The 17,382-nt window shown below is 34.7% G+C and overlaps 1 protein-coding gene across 1 annotated transcript in view; it reads left to right on the top strand.

Moving 5' to 3' along the window:
* SMCHD1 (structural maintenance of chromosomes flexible hinge domain containing 1) overlaps positions 1-16,455 on the top strand; it is a 42,651-nt gene extending 26,196 nt beyond the window's left edge. The window contains exons 18-29 of the mRNA XM_010708723.3: positions 1,143-1,292; positions 4,864-4,990; positions 5,157-5,276; positions 6,318-6,403; positions 7,277-7,399; positions 7,672-7,859; positions 8,357-8,466; positions 9,840-9,910; positions 11,331-11,502; positions 13,402-13,560; positions 14,155-14,272; positions 15,202-16,455. Of these exons, the coding sequence (XP_010707025.1) occupies positions 1,143-1,292; positions 4,864-4,990; positions 5,157-5,276; positions 6,318-6,403; positions 7,277-7,399; positions 7,672-7,859; positions 8,357-8,466; positions 9,840-9,910; positions 11,331-11,502; positions 13,402-13,560; positions 14,155-14,272; positions 15,202-15,310 (1,533 nt within the window). The 3' untranslated portion in view covers positions 15,311-16,455. The remainder of the gene's footprint in view (positions 1-1,142; positions 1,293-4,863; positions 4,991-5,156; positions 5,277-6,317; positions 6,404-7,276; positions 7,400-7,671; positions 7,860-8,356; positions 8,467-9,839; positions 9,911-11,330; positions 11,503-13,401; positions 13,561-14,154; positions 14,273-15,201) is intronic.
* Positions 16,456-17,382: the final 927 nt, after the last annotated feature.

Below are 17,382 nucleotides of genomic sequence, written 5' to 3'. Positions count from 1 at the left end.
GCTGCAGTCCATGGACTGCACTTCCCCCATTGTGGTCTCACAAGGGGCTTCAGGGGACTTTCTACTCTAGCACTGGAGCAGCTCATCAGAAGGTTCTCTGCCCTGCAGTGGGCCACTGGAGCCAACCAGAACCAGATGTATCTTGCATGGGATAACCCTGGCATCTCCTCACAGAGGCCATCCCACAGCCCCTCTGCTGTCAGAACCTATATACACCCAATTCGTAAGGAAACTGGAAGTTTTAGTTAAGTCTCTGTGCTATGATGTCAGTGCTCTCAGCAAGATGTGATGGGACAGCTTGCTTGCCTGGAGTGCTGTATTAGATGGCTACAGCCTCTACAGGAGAGATGGGTAGACGTCAGGGGAAAGGCCAATAAAGCTGTTGTTATGGTGGATATCTATTAATGACACTACTCAACCAGGACAAAAAGGTAGGTGAATTACTCTCCAGGCAATTAGGAGAGGTCATACGATTGCTAGTCCTTTTTCTCATGGGAGACCTCAGCTTCTGAGATATCTGAAAATACAGTTACAGCACAGATAAAACTGGCTTGCATTGGAAATAATGTTGCCAGCAGGACTTGGGAACTGATTGTCCCCTTGTAGGTGGCACAGGTGAGACCATGCCTTGGGTCTTTGTGCAGAGAAGAACAGTGAAGCTGGTAAAGGGACTAGAAAAAAATACATATGAGGAGCATCTGAGGCAATTTAGGCTGTTTAGTCTGGAGAAAATGATGCTGAAGGGAATCATTATCACTCTCTACAGCTATCTGAAAGGAATTTGCAATGAGAAGGTTATAGTTTTCTTAGGACATGAGGAATCAGTGTCAGTTTCCACTGAGGGTGTTTGGATTGGACACTAGGGAAAATTTCTGCACTGAGAGGGTGGTGAAGCATTGAAGCAAGCTTGCTCAGGGAGGTGTTGGAGTCCCCATCCCTGGGGGTATTCGAGAGAGGTGTGGACGTGGCACTAAGGAACGTGGTTTAGTATCAGGGCTTGGTAGGTCAGGTTGATAGTTGGACTTTGATGATTTTGTTAAAGGTCTTTTCCAGATTAGATTTTTCTGTGATTTTATAAATGAATTAATTATTTTGGTTCCTGTTCAGCCTCCAAGCTAACTTCTCTGTCTTTTTACTTACAGGATGAATACAACAATCATACTGGAGCTGACTTAATTGGAAGAGTAATAGCAAAAATTAAGAGCCCCAATGAAGATGATACAGAGATCCCACAGTTTCAGGGGAAGATCAGTACAATTGAGTTCCCATTTGACAGAGGATCAGCTGAAATTGTAAGTGTGACTGAAATGCACAGTTCCATGAGCTATAAGTCTATTGAAGCCTATTTTCCTACCATTTCAAACCTGATCTTATGCTTAGCCATGGTCTGTGGAGGGTTAGCATTTATTGTAGGCTGCCTTCGTGATATGAAGATAAATTATTTCTTCTCTATTTGGTTGCTGATTTTCAGAAAGGGTGGAGGAAAGTCATTCTTAAAACTGATGATTCTTGCAAATCGAGGGAAGCTTATATTCAGGAACTTGATTAGAGATTAGGATTTTCAGGATGATCCTGACAATTCTTCTCATTTAAATTTCATATGTAGATAACACTTTACTAATTTGGAGTTAAATTTTTAATATTAGTTGTGTTTTACATTATTATTTGGAATACTCTCTGGCTTTAATATCTTATAGTCATTTAGTCTAACTTCCTCACATATATTTAATTCAATTTTATCTTACTCTCTTTACGTTTTATCTAGCTAACTGAGTTTATATATATACTTTACAGAATGGTATCCTGTTCTGATTTGAAGAATTGCAGAAAAAATAATTATCACTTGCCTTTACATATTGTTTTACTAATTAGTCATCTTGACTGTTAAAAATGCTTTGCCATAGTTCAATATGAGTGTCTGTTTTGTTGCATACTTTTTGCTGAAGAGCTCTTACATGCCTCTGAAAATACTGTGTGTTGTAGTCGTACCATCTCAGTCACTTTTTTCAGCAAATATAGATTGAACTTTTAAAACGTATGAATTCCATTTGTAACAGTTATTATAAAGTGTATTATAAAAGATGAAGTTTAAAACACGCGAGCACAAAATCAGAAACTGTTCAAAGCTGATCGGAAAAAACAACTTGGGATAGAGCCACCCATTTGTTCTGTGTAGAACATTCACAACGTCTCTCCTAACAGCCTACAGAGAATTTTAGTCAACAGGACCATTCCCATGCTAAAATAGATTTGTTTGTTTATTTATCAAGTTACTGAAGTATCACAGAAGTATTTTATAGGAAAAACATACCTTTGCTTCATTTAGTTCCTCTATTTGTCACGTTTTATCAGCCTGTTGTCTATGGAAATTGTCAAGCAGAGGGTGTACTGAAGGGAAAACAAACTTTTAAAAGAAATTTTCTCAGCTACCTTTTCTAACTTGTTCACTGGGTGCTGCTTCCCAGTAGACCAGCGTCAGTATGCACTAGATGGAAGTAGATTCTCCTTAGCAACAATTAGAGAATCTGTCTTGGAAATCATCACAGTAAAACCTCAGAAGAATCACTAAAATGTACAAATCCTGCATACAAATGTCTTCTGTCTTGTACCCAGTACATGGACTACTTTCGTGGAACTACACAGATGAAACTTAATGACGTAGCATAATCACACATCTGTCGATAATAACTAAGGACAGAAAAATACAGTTAATATGCACAAGTGCTTTTTGCTGAACAATCTGTCGAGCTCTGGTCTACTCTGATCCGTGACAAAAATAACAAACATAGATTGAATGTAGGCAGTCAGATAAAATCACTGTACTAACTGTGCACTCTGAGTTTCTCTTGTTCCCCAAGCATCTTTCAAGAGTAATAAATTTCCCACTCCCTGCTTCCATAGGGATCTTTTATTTCTCTTACAAAAGCTTCCACATTCTCAGCTGAGTTCCAGTTACCTTTTTCACTATGATCTGAATAAGATATCCAATTAAACTTGAAGCAGTTTTATTATTGTAATATCTTTGAGGATTCCTGTGCATGTTTCAGAGACAAAAGTTTTGTGAACACGTTTTTCTGCTGCAAGTGGGATGGGAAAAAATGCAATAGTAGTAGGTTGACTGTAACCAGTAGTCTAACAAAATAGCACCTTTCTCCACTAATCTTGCATCTACACCTGTAGTAGAAATTTAAACTTATATATATATATATATATATATATATAACTTCATGTTGTTGAGGTGAATAACAACCTCAGAGACTGGACTCTGCCTAGTCAGATAAAATTACAGAATAATTTTTCAGACTCCTCACTGATGTAGGAGTCAGGAATTTCTTCATACACTAGGAAACTCTGTGGAGTCCTTGTGACATAATTACTCCAGTCTCACTTCGGTGTCTAATCTAACAACCTGCATAACCTGAGGGGGCAGAAGAGTTGTTTGGTTTTGTTCATTTATTAGTTGTGTTTTGTTTTTTTTTGTAAGCAGATGTTTTTTCTTCCTAATTGAGTTTTGCTGGGCTGGTTTGGTTTTTGTTTGGTGTTTTTCTGCTGCCTTTTTACTGTGATCTGGTGAAATCCTAATGGTTTTGCTAGTAATGTCTGTTCCTCACTTGCCCATTGGCAGCAATTCCATTTCAGTGAATCTCTTCTTCAAGCAGTTTATGGTTGTGTTCTTTGCAGTGAGTTCTCTCACTTTAGGCAGCTCACAGAACTCACACAGAAAGGATTTGTTGGGTATGTTTTAACATACTTTTTATATGGTAATAATTGGAGGGGGATGGGAAAAAATTGTGTTTTTTGAAGTACCCTGAAGTTAAGAACTATAATCATGTTAAGAACAATAATCATGTATAACTAGCATCAATGTAATGCAGGTGATAATCTTGACATGTTTACCTCTGTGGTGAGGTTCAGGAATGCTAAACTTGCTTAATGAAGGAAAATGTTTAGATATTTATTAGCATAAATTTTCAAAGGAAAAGGTATTTCTGCTGCAGACTTATCCTGATTAAATGCATAGCTGCAATATTTTTTGAAAGTCATGAAGACCATCTTTGAAGGTTTTATATGTCTCTTCTTTTAGGCTGCAACCACCTCTCGATTTGGGCAGCTGAGTAGCAATTTTTATGCATTAAAGGTGGAAACATTGAGTTTTATTATAAACATTATTCATTTTATGCATGATACCTTTCCCAAAGTAACAGCACACTTAAATATAACTTCCATTAAGTTTACTTCTAATGACCATTCTTTATGGTTAAATAATATTTCCTGTGTTTGTAAAGAAAGGAGAGGGGTTTTGGTTTGTTTGTTTTAATATATTTAAGAAATTCCTGAGAAATTGATGTTCTTGTCAGTGTTTAGATATATACTTTTCATTCATTTCGGATATGCTGTCTAATTCCATGCTCACAGCAGTAAGTTTAATTCAGCACTGGGAATAGATGGTTTTTCCTTCTCTGTGTTTATGCATTTGGTTCTTAGTGTTCTGTTTACATTTGTTCACAATGCTGTATGAAGTACATCTGAGGAAATCTTGCCTATGGGGTGATACAGAAAATATTTTTTCTGACAATATGTCTCTGCAATAAAATATATAACTAAAAATAATAAGACTACTTAAGCAGGTAAAACAACCTCAGTTCTTAAATAATAAAATACTTCCTATAAAATAAGTATATTTTTATTGCAAAATTGAATGGATGGGAAATGAAAGCTATTTCCAAGCCAATATTTAAATCTGTAATAGTATAATATATAAGCTGTGTTAGGAAGTTTTATAAGTTTTATTATTTAAACATTGTTTATTTTATTTTGTGTACTACCCTCAACTTATGTTTCTTTGTTTGTTTTTTTAATTAGAACCTAGTGCTGGCTGAAAACAGTCCTGGAAGAGATAGTACTGAATATATTCTTGTATTTGAGCCAGATCTGCCAGCTTTGAAAAAACCTTTGGAACCGTACCGTCTGTCATTTATGTTTTATAATGGTATGTTTTAGTTGCTCTAAAATCCTTGTTTGCCCCTAGAACAGACTGTTTAGTTCCCTAATACTGCTTGAAAACTGTGAAACAGCCTAATAGATTTTTGCTGATATTTAAATTAACTGTGTTACTGTAATTTCTTCTAATTATATCTATGTATTTTTTCATGTAGATTTCAAGAAGCAGCAACAGATGGCAACACTTACAAGGGAGAGAGACCAATTATCTCAGTCCATAGGCGTTTATAGAAATTGGTTTGATACTACTAATCAGCTTGTAAATGAAATGAGATGTGAGTGCAACCAAGTATATAAATAAATTTCCTGGCATTTTTTTTTTTTCCTTTAAGGAGAAAAAATCAGCACTGAAGTCCTGAGATTAATTAAAGGGGAGCCAGAAGTGCTTTGCATTAGCAGGAAATTTTAGGGAATTAACTGTATGGATCATTCTCTTTCAATAAGAGATTCATACACATGTATGAATAAAGTTACTTTTCTTTCGTGCATTTGACCCTGTGTTCAAAACTTGTCTAAATATGCATTGTTTATCTGTACATTCTTCGGCAAATGCAATACTGAATGAAGTTTGTTAAAAGCAGTGTGAAAGCAACTGTTTACAAAAAAGGGAGAGAAGGAGGAAACATTTTCTTAGCATTTTTTCTTTGAATCATTCTGCCTGTTGATCAAGTTTGTGTCTGTAACTTGCCCACTGCATATTCCCATTATGAATGCAAATTCCAGAATTCCACTATAAAAGGCACAAAGTTTTGCTTCATATTTTCAGAATTTTGCACGTTCCTAGAGAGTAGACTAGGGTACAACCTTATGCTTTATGCTTTAAAATATTTTCAAATATGAATAAACCAATTTGAATAGAGAAAGTAGGAAGCTTAGTATTTTCAGAATTACTTCAGCTGAGATTTAAGTTGAGGAGCCGGTGTCCCAGAATTGTCCTTTCATATAGGAAACGAGAGGGTAATGCTAGCTACCACTCTTCCTTTCCCTCTTGCCATTTTCTTTGTTGGAGGACTTGGAAAGAACTGAGGATGGAAGGAAAAGAGCTTATATTCTCAGACTCACCTGAATGCTAGCTCCATCGCTTCATGAAACTGAAGATGACTTCTGCTGAAATTACTTATGAAATGGACAAAGCACAAGATTTTATTTATTTATTTACAAATCCTGATATTCTATGCTGGAACTGAGAAATATAGATATCAGCAACAGTGGGTGGCATAAGTCTGAAAATACTGAACAGTTGTAAGGGAATCTGCAGTAAGTGCTCCCTTGATTTCTGATATATCCTAATTATCTGTTGCTTTTATTGGTTTCAGGTCAGGTTAAAGAAGCTGAAACAAGAGAAATTCACCTGAGGAATGAACTGAGGAAACACCAAATTGAATTACCACAGACAAACACAGTATGGCTTATTCCTTTCTAAACTTCATACCATCTTAAAAATAAATCTAAATCTTAATACAATCTCTGCATCATTATTAAATCATGCCTAGTAATTATACAAACACTTGCTAACAAAACTCTGAAAGTTTAAACCATGAGGAAAATGTATAGATCATTGCCAATTTTTTGTTTTTTAACTGTTCTGCTAGTCTCACCACTATACTTTTGTATCCTGATCTTGTTTTTGCCTTTCTGCTAAGGTTAGCAGTGGTTTGCTGGTAATACTGTTTTTAATAATGGATTTTTAAAAGCTGATCAATATATGCTAGATATATTCTGGCATAAATAGACCAAACAAAAATAAATTTTCAGAGAATACAGCATTTCAAATGCTGCTGCTGCAAAAGCTGACTTGAAAAATTCAGGACAATGTATCCCACTACTAATTTTTCATAAAGATCCAATTATATTTTTAAGGAAGTCTTTTAAGGAAATTTTCAAACTACTTGTGTTTTGAAAAAAATAATTGTGTAAATTATTTCTTATCTTTAGATCAAATAAAAATGAGCTACAATTATAAAGCACAAAGCAATAGATTATACAACAATGAAACCTAAGTTTCTTCTTCTACATTCATGGTTACCAATTCCTGATATTTTGTTCAGTTTTGGCTGTAATTAAGATCCAGTAACTCTTTTTGAAAAGATTCCTGAAATCTTAAAAAAGTATAGTAATAAAAAAAAGTTTATAGCTGCAATGCAATGTGGTCCCCTATACTTTTACAGATTAGGGAATTATTTTATTTAGAATGTGGTTCACAGCAAATAAAATAACTGCTTCTGCACATTGGCCCTGTGATAAGTGCTCGCTAACTCTAATTTTCAATTCTCAGCTTCAGTTTGTGGATTCTCTTATAAAACAAAAGATGTTGGATCAAGATGGACTAATGAAACAGCCAAGGAGGACTTGTACCCTCCCAAACTATCCAAAAGGCAACCAAGATATTTTAGGGAAGGTGAGTTTTCTCCCAAAGAGCCTTCAGATTAGTTTTGTTAGTTCTAGGAAGTGGTAGTGATGGAAAAATTTACCAGCTAAATATCTCAATAATTCTTGAGAAGTAGTAAGAAAAAGATAGCAGTCACATCCCATCCAATGACCGGCTGTCCTTACGAAGCCATCAGTGGAGGAGTTATATGTCTGATTGTAGTTGCAGGAGTATTGTGATTGGTATGAAAAGGGGACATGGTCTTGACTTCTGTTTTGACTGTTCTAACTTGTGTGGTACAGATTGCACATTTAGCACAAATTGAGGATAACGAAGCAGCAAAAGTTATCTCTTGGCATCTCGCCAGTGACATGGACTGTGTAGTCACATTGACTACTGAAGCTGCTCGTTCTATTTTTGATGAAACGCAAGGTCGACAGCAAGTGTTACCTCTTGATTCTATTTACAAGACACTCCCTGATTGGAACAGGTAAGGGAAAAAAAAGTGAAATTTCTACATATGTATTAAATAGTTGTTTAATATTTATCTCATTTTTTAAAATTGCATTAAAGTTTGAGAGTGTAAAATTTCTGACTTTGTAAAACTCTGAATGTCCTTTGAAATTTTAGCTGAAAACCTAGCTTTACATATTTAACTAAATATTTATTTAATAAGATGTTGCTCCTGAAAAGACAAGTTTCCATTTGCTTTATTCACCTCTGTGTTTACTAGAGCACTAGAGCATTAACTTTTCTTTTGTTTAATAATTCTAGTGCTTCCAATCATATTCTGACTTTAAGAAATCTAATTTTAATTACAATCCTTAAAATTTATTGTTGATAAATTGATAATTTATCCTATGATATGGAAATGCTAAAATGCATTCAGTTCAGTTTTAGATTTGAGTAGATTATTAGAAGCAATAATGAAATAAGGATAAACTACTTTTTTCTTTTTCTTCCTCACTCTCCCTTTTCTTTAACCAGGCCTTTACCTCACTTAAGAAATGGAAAAATCTGCTTCAGACCTGTAGGAAATCCTGTATTTGCCAGAGATCTGTTAACATTTCCAGATAATGTAGAGCATTGTCAAACAGGTGAATGATATTAAAAAATTGGTAGTAACTTTACTTTTTTAATAAATAAAGTAGAGAAGCAGCACAAAAGAAAACTCATTCAGTAATCTTCATTAGGACATATGATTTGCAAATACCAGTGTACATTCCTTATGAGGCTTGCAGGTATAAGGAGTGTGACATTACTGTTAAGTACTTGCAGACAGCAGCTGTGAAAATACTATCAATGACCACAGTCTAATTTAATATATTATCCAATTCCCTAGTATATCCAAAACAGAACCTGACCACCGTGATATTAGCTTTCTATTAACTACTGCAGAAGTTACCACTTCTTAATTTTCTTCTCTCAGAAGTATGTAATGTGTGGTTTAATACAGATTCTGACCGAACTGTATGTGACTATATCTTTATACTTAAATATTTATAATAAGAATAATATTTCAATTTTTTTGTTTATTCCAGTTTGGGGAACTGCATTCCCCTGCTCTAACAGTGTAGTGTTTCCTACATTGCTTTGCTTAAACTAACTAGATCCTTATATCAAAAGTTAGAATCTATAGTTAGTTCAATAATTTTTTCATCATACGTATAAACTTCTCAGTGTTAAAATGTTCCTGTCGATTATTAACAAAAATACATTATAAAAAAAGTGGTCCAATTAATTTTCACAGAATGGCCAGGGTTGGAGGGGACCTCAGGGGTCATGAATCTCCAACCCCCCTGCCACATGCAGGGTCACCAACCTCCCCATTTAATACTAGACCAGGCTGCCCAGGGTCCCATCCAGTCTGGCCTTAATTTTCAGAATATTAGATACTGTCAGAGACTTTAATTATAAATTCTTCTTTGTGTTCCCTTTTAGCACATAAGATGATACTGGAGAAATTTAGGAATACATAGCTTGATACATCTTAAGCAAGGCTACTTAAAATTTGTACAGAATGATCTTTTGTTAGGAGATGATCTTAAGATCAGTTGGATCAATCTGTTAATATTTTTTTTTCTTTGATGATCCATTGAATACTAAGAAATATATGAAGAATCCAAGAACACCATTCAAAGATGACTCAGAATGCAATCTATATAATTTCCTAAAGCTTGGCATTGTTTTTATATACATGTTTGTAAATATTGGATCCCAAAAGAGTAGTACAGTGCGAAATAGTTATGTCACAAGGCAATGAAACATACTAAATTTTAATCAGTTTTCTAGTCAGTACAGAAGGTTGCATGATTAATATCTCCTCAGAATAAAATGTAATTGAAGAATACATATGCTTTTTCCCTTTCGCATATCTGAAAAGCCACAACAGTGATGCCCCAGAGTTATTTTTTCAAAACTTATTTTGCTGCAGAGAAATTTCAGTTCTATTTTTCTTTAAATTTTCCAGTGTTTGGGATGCTTTTGGGTGACACTATCATCATAGATAACTTGGATGCTGCAAACCATTACAGAAAAGAGGTATGTTTCAGTTATTCTTGATATTTTTTTAGAAACAAATATATTACTGGTCTACATATTTAATATATTGCAACTGTTAAGTAGTTAATTGCTAAGTTTAGCACTGCATTACTTATAACGGTGTGCTTATTGTTCATAAGTGTATTATTTTGTCCAGCAGGGGATAGAGTCCTTATTATTGGCACTGACAAAATTATATCCATTAAAGAAATTCCGTTATGTGAATGTTGACATGAAGCATGGGAGCACGTCATTAGAGGCCAACATTTGTAGTTTTACTGTTAATATTAAACACAAGTTCTTGAGTACTTTCCTAGTTCCTGCGTATGTTATAAAACAAGTCTGAGGCTCATCATGAAACTTCACATACACTGAAATGTTTATGAACTTCATATAAGATTTACTAGACCTTTTCCTGACTCAATTTACCAATGTTTAAGCAGACAAAGACAAGAGTCTCTGAGGAAGTCCTGTATTATGGGCAAAATCAGCTCTTCTGTGGTTCCTTTTTTACTGGCTATTGCTTATTATAACCTTGTGTACAATCAATGAATATACAGATAGGATAGTATATCCAGGAGCTTGGCCAATATAATTATTATATTGGAGTAGGAAAAGAAAGACACTCACCTTATCCTGGGCTCACAAAATAGACTCCAGCAGAGTGGATTGCCAAAAGAGATCCTTCCCCACTGGCAGTCAGCTCTTAAATGGGTCTAGGAGAGGTGGAGCCAGGCTCCACCCCCTTCCTTCAGCACAGGTGAATTGCCTTCATCTGTGCTCCCTTGGCTGACTCATTGCTCGCCTCAGGTGATCAATTAGAGATTCAGACCGTGATTCAGCAGTTCCCATACACCTTGGGAACAAAGAATGTCTTAAATGTTTCCAGAGAGCATCTCAGAAATATGGTGATAGTCATAGTAAAAAACAACTGATTGACTTTACGAGTATTTCAGTTTTCATCATGTGTATACATTTTATTGTTATCAGAAAACACATCTACCACTTTTTAGCTGAGAATACCCTATATGATTCTTTCGTATTAAAAAAAACCTTTTTAACTGCAGAGTCAAAGAGGAGAGACGAGGAGGAGTCAGATGTAGATACTAATCAGTGTTAGGGGACTGATCATTTGGGTTTGTTTGGGAAAAAGAGTTTTATCTACTAAAAGTAAATTTCACAAACTTTGTGGAAGTTGTATTGAACACATTACAAGAAATAAATCCCTTAGATTTCAGATGCTTTGAATCTTATGCGTTACTTGAAAGCAAAAGTCAAGAAACATAATTTCATAAAATACTACTATTAAAGAAGTAGCAACTTTGTAGTTGAAAGATGCTTAGCTTCACAGCAGCATTTCTGAAAACTTAATTTTCAATGAAGTTACTAATTTTTAATATCACTTTTTGTACCTATGCAGGTAGTAAAAATTACACCTTGCCCTACATTGCTGACTAGGGAAGGAGACAGGATTCGCAGCAATGGAAAATTTGGAGGCCTTCAGAACAAAGCTCCTCCAATGGACAAACTGAGAGGAATGGTATTTGGAGCACCTGTGCCAAAACTGTACTCTGCTTTCACTGGGCAGATAGGTGAGTTAATATTCTTTCATGTAGCATAAAAAGGAAACCTTTAAATTAGCGTAGAGTTATTTTAAGAATATGACCTGTAAAATGTCCTATTTGTTAATTTTCCTTTACGTTTCCTGATTAAAAAAAAAAATCATGATACATTCTCTCACTTTATTCATTTCATTAATGGAAGAGTTGAAGCATTGGTAAACATTCAAACAGCAGGCATGAGGAGCTTGAGATCATTGAATTCTTGCATCTTTGAAAGCAGAAGTATCAAGCCTTTCTCTTCCAGAAATGCTATACATTAACTTAGAATTTTTTACTGTGCAAGTAATTTCTATGAAGAAAAAATACTGTTCCTGTCACTCATACACAACATCATCTACATTATTTCCCTAACAAGAATAGGCACTGTATTTCCCAAAGGATCACTTACGATTTATGTTGCATGCTTCTTTTCTGAATGAATGTTACAAATGGGGTTAAAAGGCAGTTGCTTTTGACATATAAAAATTGACCTGACTGACTTACAAAACAATGAAAAGACTTATTCACAAATTACAGTTGTTATTAAGTATTTAATTTTCAAAATGAAGGATATGAAGATTTTCTGTAACAAAATGTGCAATATAGTTAAGGTGGATTGGGGGAAAGAAAGAAAGCACATGCACTTTCTGGATTTGTCTTATATTTGAGCAAACAGCATTGACCATTTCAGTGATATATTAAAAAAAGAAAAGACTGAAGAGATCTTTCCTAGGCCTTTCAGTAAAAAAAAATAGGATCATAGAGTCATAGAATTGCTCAGGTTGGAAAAGACCTTAAAGATCATCAAGTCCAACCACGACTTAACCATACTACCCTAACAGCTCTCCGCTAAATCATGTCCCTGAGCACCACATCCAAATGGTTTTTTGATACATCCAGGGATGTTGACTCAACCGCCTCCATGGGGGGTCTACTCCGGTGCTTAACAACCCTTTCTGTAAAGAAGTGTTTTCTGCTATCCAGCCTAAACTTCCTCTGGTGCAACTTGAGGCCATTTCCCCTCGTCTGTCACCAGTGAGAAGAGACCAGCCCTGCTTTGAAACATATTGCATCTAGGAATAACATAGTAAGCATTTGAGGTACAAATTAAAATATTCTGGATTTAGTACATTTTATATTTCTTTATAGATTTTCAGCAGTCAAATTCCATTACCAAATGTGAATTAAATTTGACTTTTTGGTCAGATAATCCAGTGTTCAGTTAACCTCTGTTAGTTAAGCAAGCTTCCTCATGCGGTGAAGTAAAACAAATGAGCCTGGCCTAATATGCTTGCACTCTTTTTTCTTGACATATTTATTCAATGCTTGGACAAAGAAAAATTATTTGCCTCTTACTTTAACAAGAGTAACATATTTTGTCAGCAAAATAAACCCTTATTAACTGTACAGCTCTTGCCTCGTTTAAATGTCCCCATAAATGTAACAAAATGAAACTCAGTAAATTTTCTCTTGTTCCACAAGGTGGACTAGAATTCAACGCATTAGCAGAAGCTTTGGCTCTGTGACACTCAAAACAAAACAATACTACAAGCACACTCAATAGCACTGAAGGTAGAGAGTTCAGTGAGGAGCAAGCAAGCAACAGGCTATGTAAAGAACTGTTTGCCACAGAAATGTTCAGTTTCCTGGTATTTATTGTGATCTAAATAACTGCTTAGAGTTAAACAAAAAACAAAAACCAGAATACTGTATATGATTTTTTTCCAACATCTCTTTACAGTAATATTAACAACAGCTGATCCATTGTGAGTTTGGGTGGGGTTTTAAATAGTGCTTTGTTTTCTTGTGAATCTTATGTTTTCCTACAGATCGTACACTAAATAACTGTGTATTTACTGCTTTGTGTTTTATATTTTATTCTTCAATTAGATCTTCTACAGCAGTATCGTGCAGCAGTTGTGAAACTTGATGATGTGAATAAAGACCTTAATTTACATTTGAGATCGCTTAACACTCCAGAAATGCTGAAGAAAAAACAAGAGCTTGCCGAACAAGAGAAAAGCCTCATGCTTATTGAACAAAAATTGGGTATGTTACTGTGTTAGATTTTGTTAACACCAATTGTTGTGGTAAAGGAGGAGAACCGTTAACTACATCCAGATGTATTCTACACTTGTAAACTAGCAAGTACAAGCTATGAAAGAAACTTCTTAAAGTTACTTAAGGGCTTAGAGGTATTTAATTTTTATTAAAGGATGTAAAAACTCTGTGTAGGATGATGTGGGTAGTGCCTAGATGAGCGCTGCCCTGTGAAATATTCATGTAATGTGACCAGTTAGTGACTTTTAAACATCAGACCATGATCTCATTGAGATTATGTAACTGTACATCTAACTTGCCCAGTTGTAGAGAACACTGAAATTCTTTTTGATATGACTGTGTAGGCAAAGAGCTGAATTGCTTTTGCTAAGGAGACACAACCAAAACACTGCACTTTAAAAAGAAACACCCCTAATTCTGCACAGATAGTATTTCGTACAAATATTTTTTATGTCATTATCAAATAAACTATGCATCTTCAAAATATACTTCAAAAGTCATCATATACTCTGTTGCAACTGTAATTAAAGCAAAATGTGTTGTTTTTTTTTTAATTAGTTCTTACCTGCAATTTCTTAATAGGTATGACTCCTTCAGATAAAGTCTCTGAATTGTTACTTCAGCCTGTAATCCTTGATATGCCTGACACCCCCATCCCTCCCAAAAGAATGAGAAAAGAAACTGTAAAAAAATTGTATAGGTAAGTATTTCAAATATAGTCACTGTTTTTCCATAGCTTGAGTTCAAAGCAAAAAATGTTTTGGGGAGCTTTTTTTCTTTGCTTGAGAGATTTCTTATAAATTAATATTTATATACAACAACCGACAATTAATAGAGTTGGCATATGTCTGACTTCCAAAGTTTTTTTTTTTCCTTTAGGGCTTCTGCTGTTGCTTAAGTTTGTTTTAAACATTTGCTTACTAATTTTAATTCTGTTTCCCTTTATAAAGTGAGTGGCATCTTTATGCATTCACATATTTCCAGTATTTTCAACTCTTAATGTGCAGAAGCATCCAAGATGGCTTGGTCTGTAAATTCTTTTAAGGTTCAGTGACAAATACTGGGCAGATGAGCAGAGAAAGAGTCATTCTAATGTAGCTTTCTCTAGCTAACTGTCCAAAATAAGATGGTGGTATTTAACACAGTTATCTCTCTGTATCTAATTCTGCAATGCCTCTGTGATTGATAAACATACATATGCAAAAAAAAAAAGTGAAACGTAAGATAATGTCCTTAAAATTATGTGGAACTGAATTTTGCATTCTTTATCTCTTCTTTGCTGAATTTCAGTCATATTTTTCAGATTATTTAAATCTTACTCAGTTGTGTTCTGTAAATCTCAGTATGAGTTTTCACAATATTACGTATCATACACATACGTTGCTTTTTTATCTACATTCAGAACTTAAGTTGTTATGTACTTGAATTATCTAATATTTAACCTGATTCTATCAATAATTTTTTCAAAATGACGAGAATAAGAAGCTTTGCATAAAAATGGGGTTTGTAACATTTGTACTAGTTGGTGCTCTGTGTATTTGCATTCAGTTGTAGCAGAAGTGCATATAAAATTGAAGATCTTGGCTTATAACCTACTGTGCTGTGATGTTTGTTTTGTTGTTCTTTTAGCTCAGAAGAATGGGTTTCCTCTGCTGCTAAGAAGCAGCTACAGCAACAGCAACCTCTGCAAATACCACCTTCAGAATTTAATGGAACTGCACGAAAGAGAAAGGCATAGACTGATGACTCTTGCTGGAAACATCTATATATCGAAAATGTGAATAAGTGCAGTTAAGGGAGATATTCATGTTGTATTACGTATTACTATGAAGATTTTTATACTGATAAAAGATATAAATGTATTTCAGTTAGTAGTAAGAAAAATTTAAGTGTTTAACATTGATAGCCCAATTTTTGTATAGTTAATTTTCATTTCCAAAAGTTTTCAGAGTTCTTATGTTCATGTGTGGAAAAAGAAATTTAAGATATATCGTTTTTTATTTATGAAAAAAGTTCAAACTTTTCAATAAAATTCCTGCAATACAACACACTGTTAATGTAATTGATTGTAATAACTGAGTCAGCAGACTGAAACTTTTTGTTTAGAAAGACAGGCTGTCTTGGGGAAGAGAACTTTCAAGGCTGCTCTTCTTTGATTGATGGATTGTCAAGGAATTGTAAATCAATTAACAGGAGGGGGTTGGAGACTCAATATAATGAAATCTAACCACAGCCATTTGTAGTTTTCAAGATAGTTAACAAAAAGCCATTATTTAAGGTGACGTCCAATATGTTGACATAGAAATTTATAACTCCCTCAGAAATTTCTCCTTAATGGAGAAAGAAAGTAATAACTTATGAGTATGAAAAGCTTAACAGCTTAACTAGGAAGCTGTTCTATGGACAAGGAAAGTTGCAAAGGATTACATTTCATGGGTGCAGTTCAAATGTATTATTGTCCCAGTGCTAACCTCTTAATATCTCTATTTCAGCAACACTCACAGAACAGCCTTACTGCTAAGCAGATAAAAATTGGTCCATGATACCAAAAGTGTAACTGGGACATAAGGATTTCAGTAGGAAATGATGAGATCACAAAGGGAAAAAGAAAGATGATTAGTCTGTGTATGCATTTTAAGAGTTAAAAACTAAAACAGGAGGTAGAATAATCATGAGGAAAGTGTAAATATCTGAACAGAATTTTGTTTTGTAAGGATTTCTCTAGTTTTAAAACATACATCAGTAGATTTTGTTGACTTCCTTAAATGCCTAAAGCAAATTAAATTTTTTTGAGGTTTAAAAAATAGTCTTAAAATACTAGAGAAAATATTCCAACAGGTACATGTGACCACAAAAAAGTGAGAGGGAGAATTGAAGGTAAACTGTAGTCTTCTGAGTGCATTGCGAGGATTTTATCCAAATTTTTATCCCAAGTAAAAAAAAAAAAAGTATATAAGTTTTCTGAAAGGGGTCTTCAAACTTAAAAAAGACATCGTGCCATCCTGCTGTATGTCTTATACTGCTGATTCCTGGTGCATATCTTTATGACATTTCTAGTTAAACTTCTCCAATTTATGTATACAACACATAGTAGGTTAGGAGGGTGTATGGGGACTGCTGAATCACGGCCTGAACCTCTAATTGACCACCTGAGGCAAGCAATGAGTCAGCCATGGGAGCACAGGTGAAGGCAATTCACCTGTGCTGCAGGAAGAGGTGGAGCCTGGCTCCACCTCTCCTAGACCATTTAAGTGTTGCCACTGAGAAAGGATCTCTTCCTGGAGATCACTCTGTGTGGAGAACATTGCAAGCCTACAACATTAGTAAGCATTTTCCATTTATTATCTTTCTATTGCGTTAATCTTACTTAGCCTAAAACTCTGTATGCCAATTGATTTTACAGTTCTGTAAGCTTATTGATTATACAGAGAGGTTCTACAAAACCTCATGTATTAATGGTAATTAAATTACTTAGACATTGAATTGTACTATTTCCGAGGAAAATGTATATACTTGAATATAGCATATAACATCAGCAAAGGCACAGTTATTTTCCTGTTTTTCAACTCTGAAGAGTTGAACCAGGCAGCTGTAATGGAGAGTTTATTGTCCTGCCACACCATACTCATTAACTACAAGTACTTAGTACTTCTTGTAAATGCTCTTATTTTCTTACTGACATCTACCTCACCTCAACCTCTGGATGATCCTGAAGCTTATTAGATTAAATGCCTACTCTAACAAAAGTGCTTACTTTTGAAAGTTATCTCTGGACTTCAGTGGTCAGTATATGAACTACTGTTAAGTGAA

Source organism: Meleagris gallopavo, chromosome 3 (genome assembly GCF_000146605.3).
Source record: "Meleagris gallopavo isolate NT-WF06-2002-E0010 breed Aviagen turkey brand Nicholas breeding stock chromosome 3, Turkey_5.1, whole genome shotgun sequence".
Classification (NCBI taxonomy): Eukaryota; Metazoa; Chordata; class Aves; order Galliformes; family Phasianidae; genus Meleagris; species Meleagris gallopavo.
The sequence above is the reverse complement of the archived record's forward strand: the minus strand, read 5'-3'. Positions and strand labels throughout refer to the sequence as shown.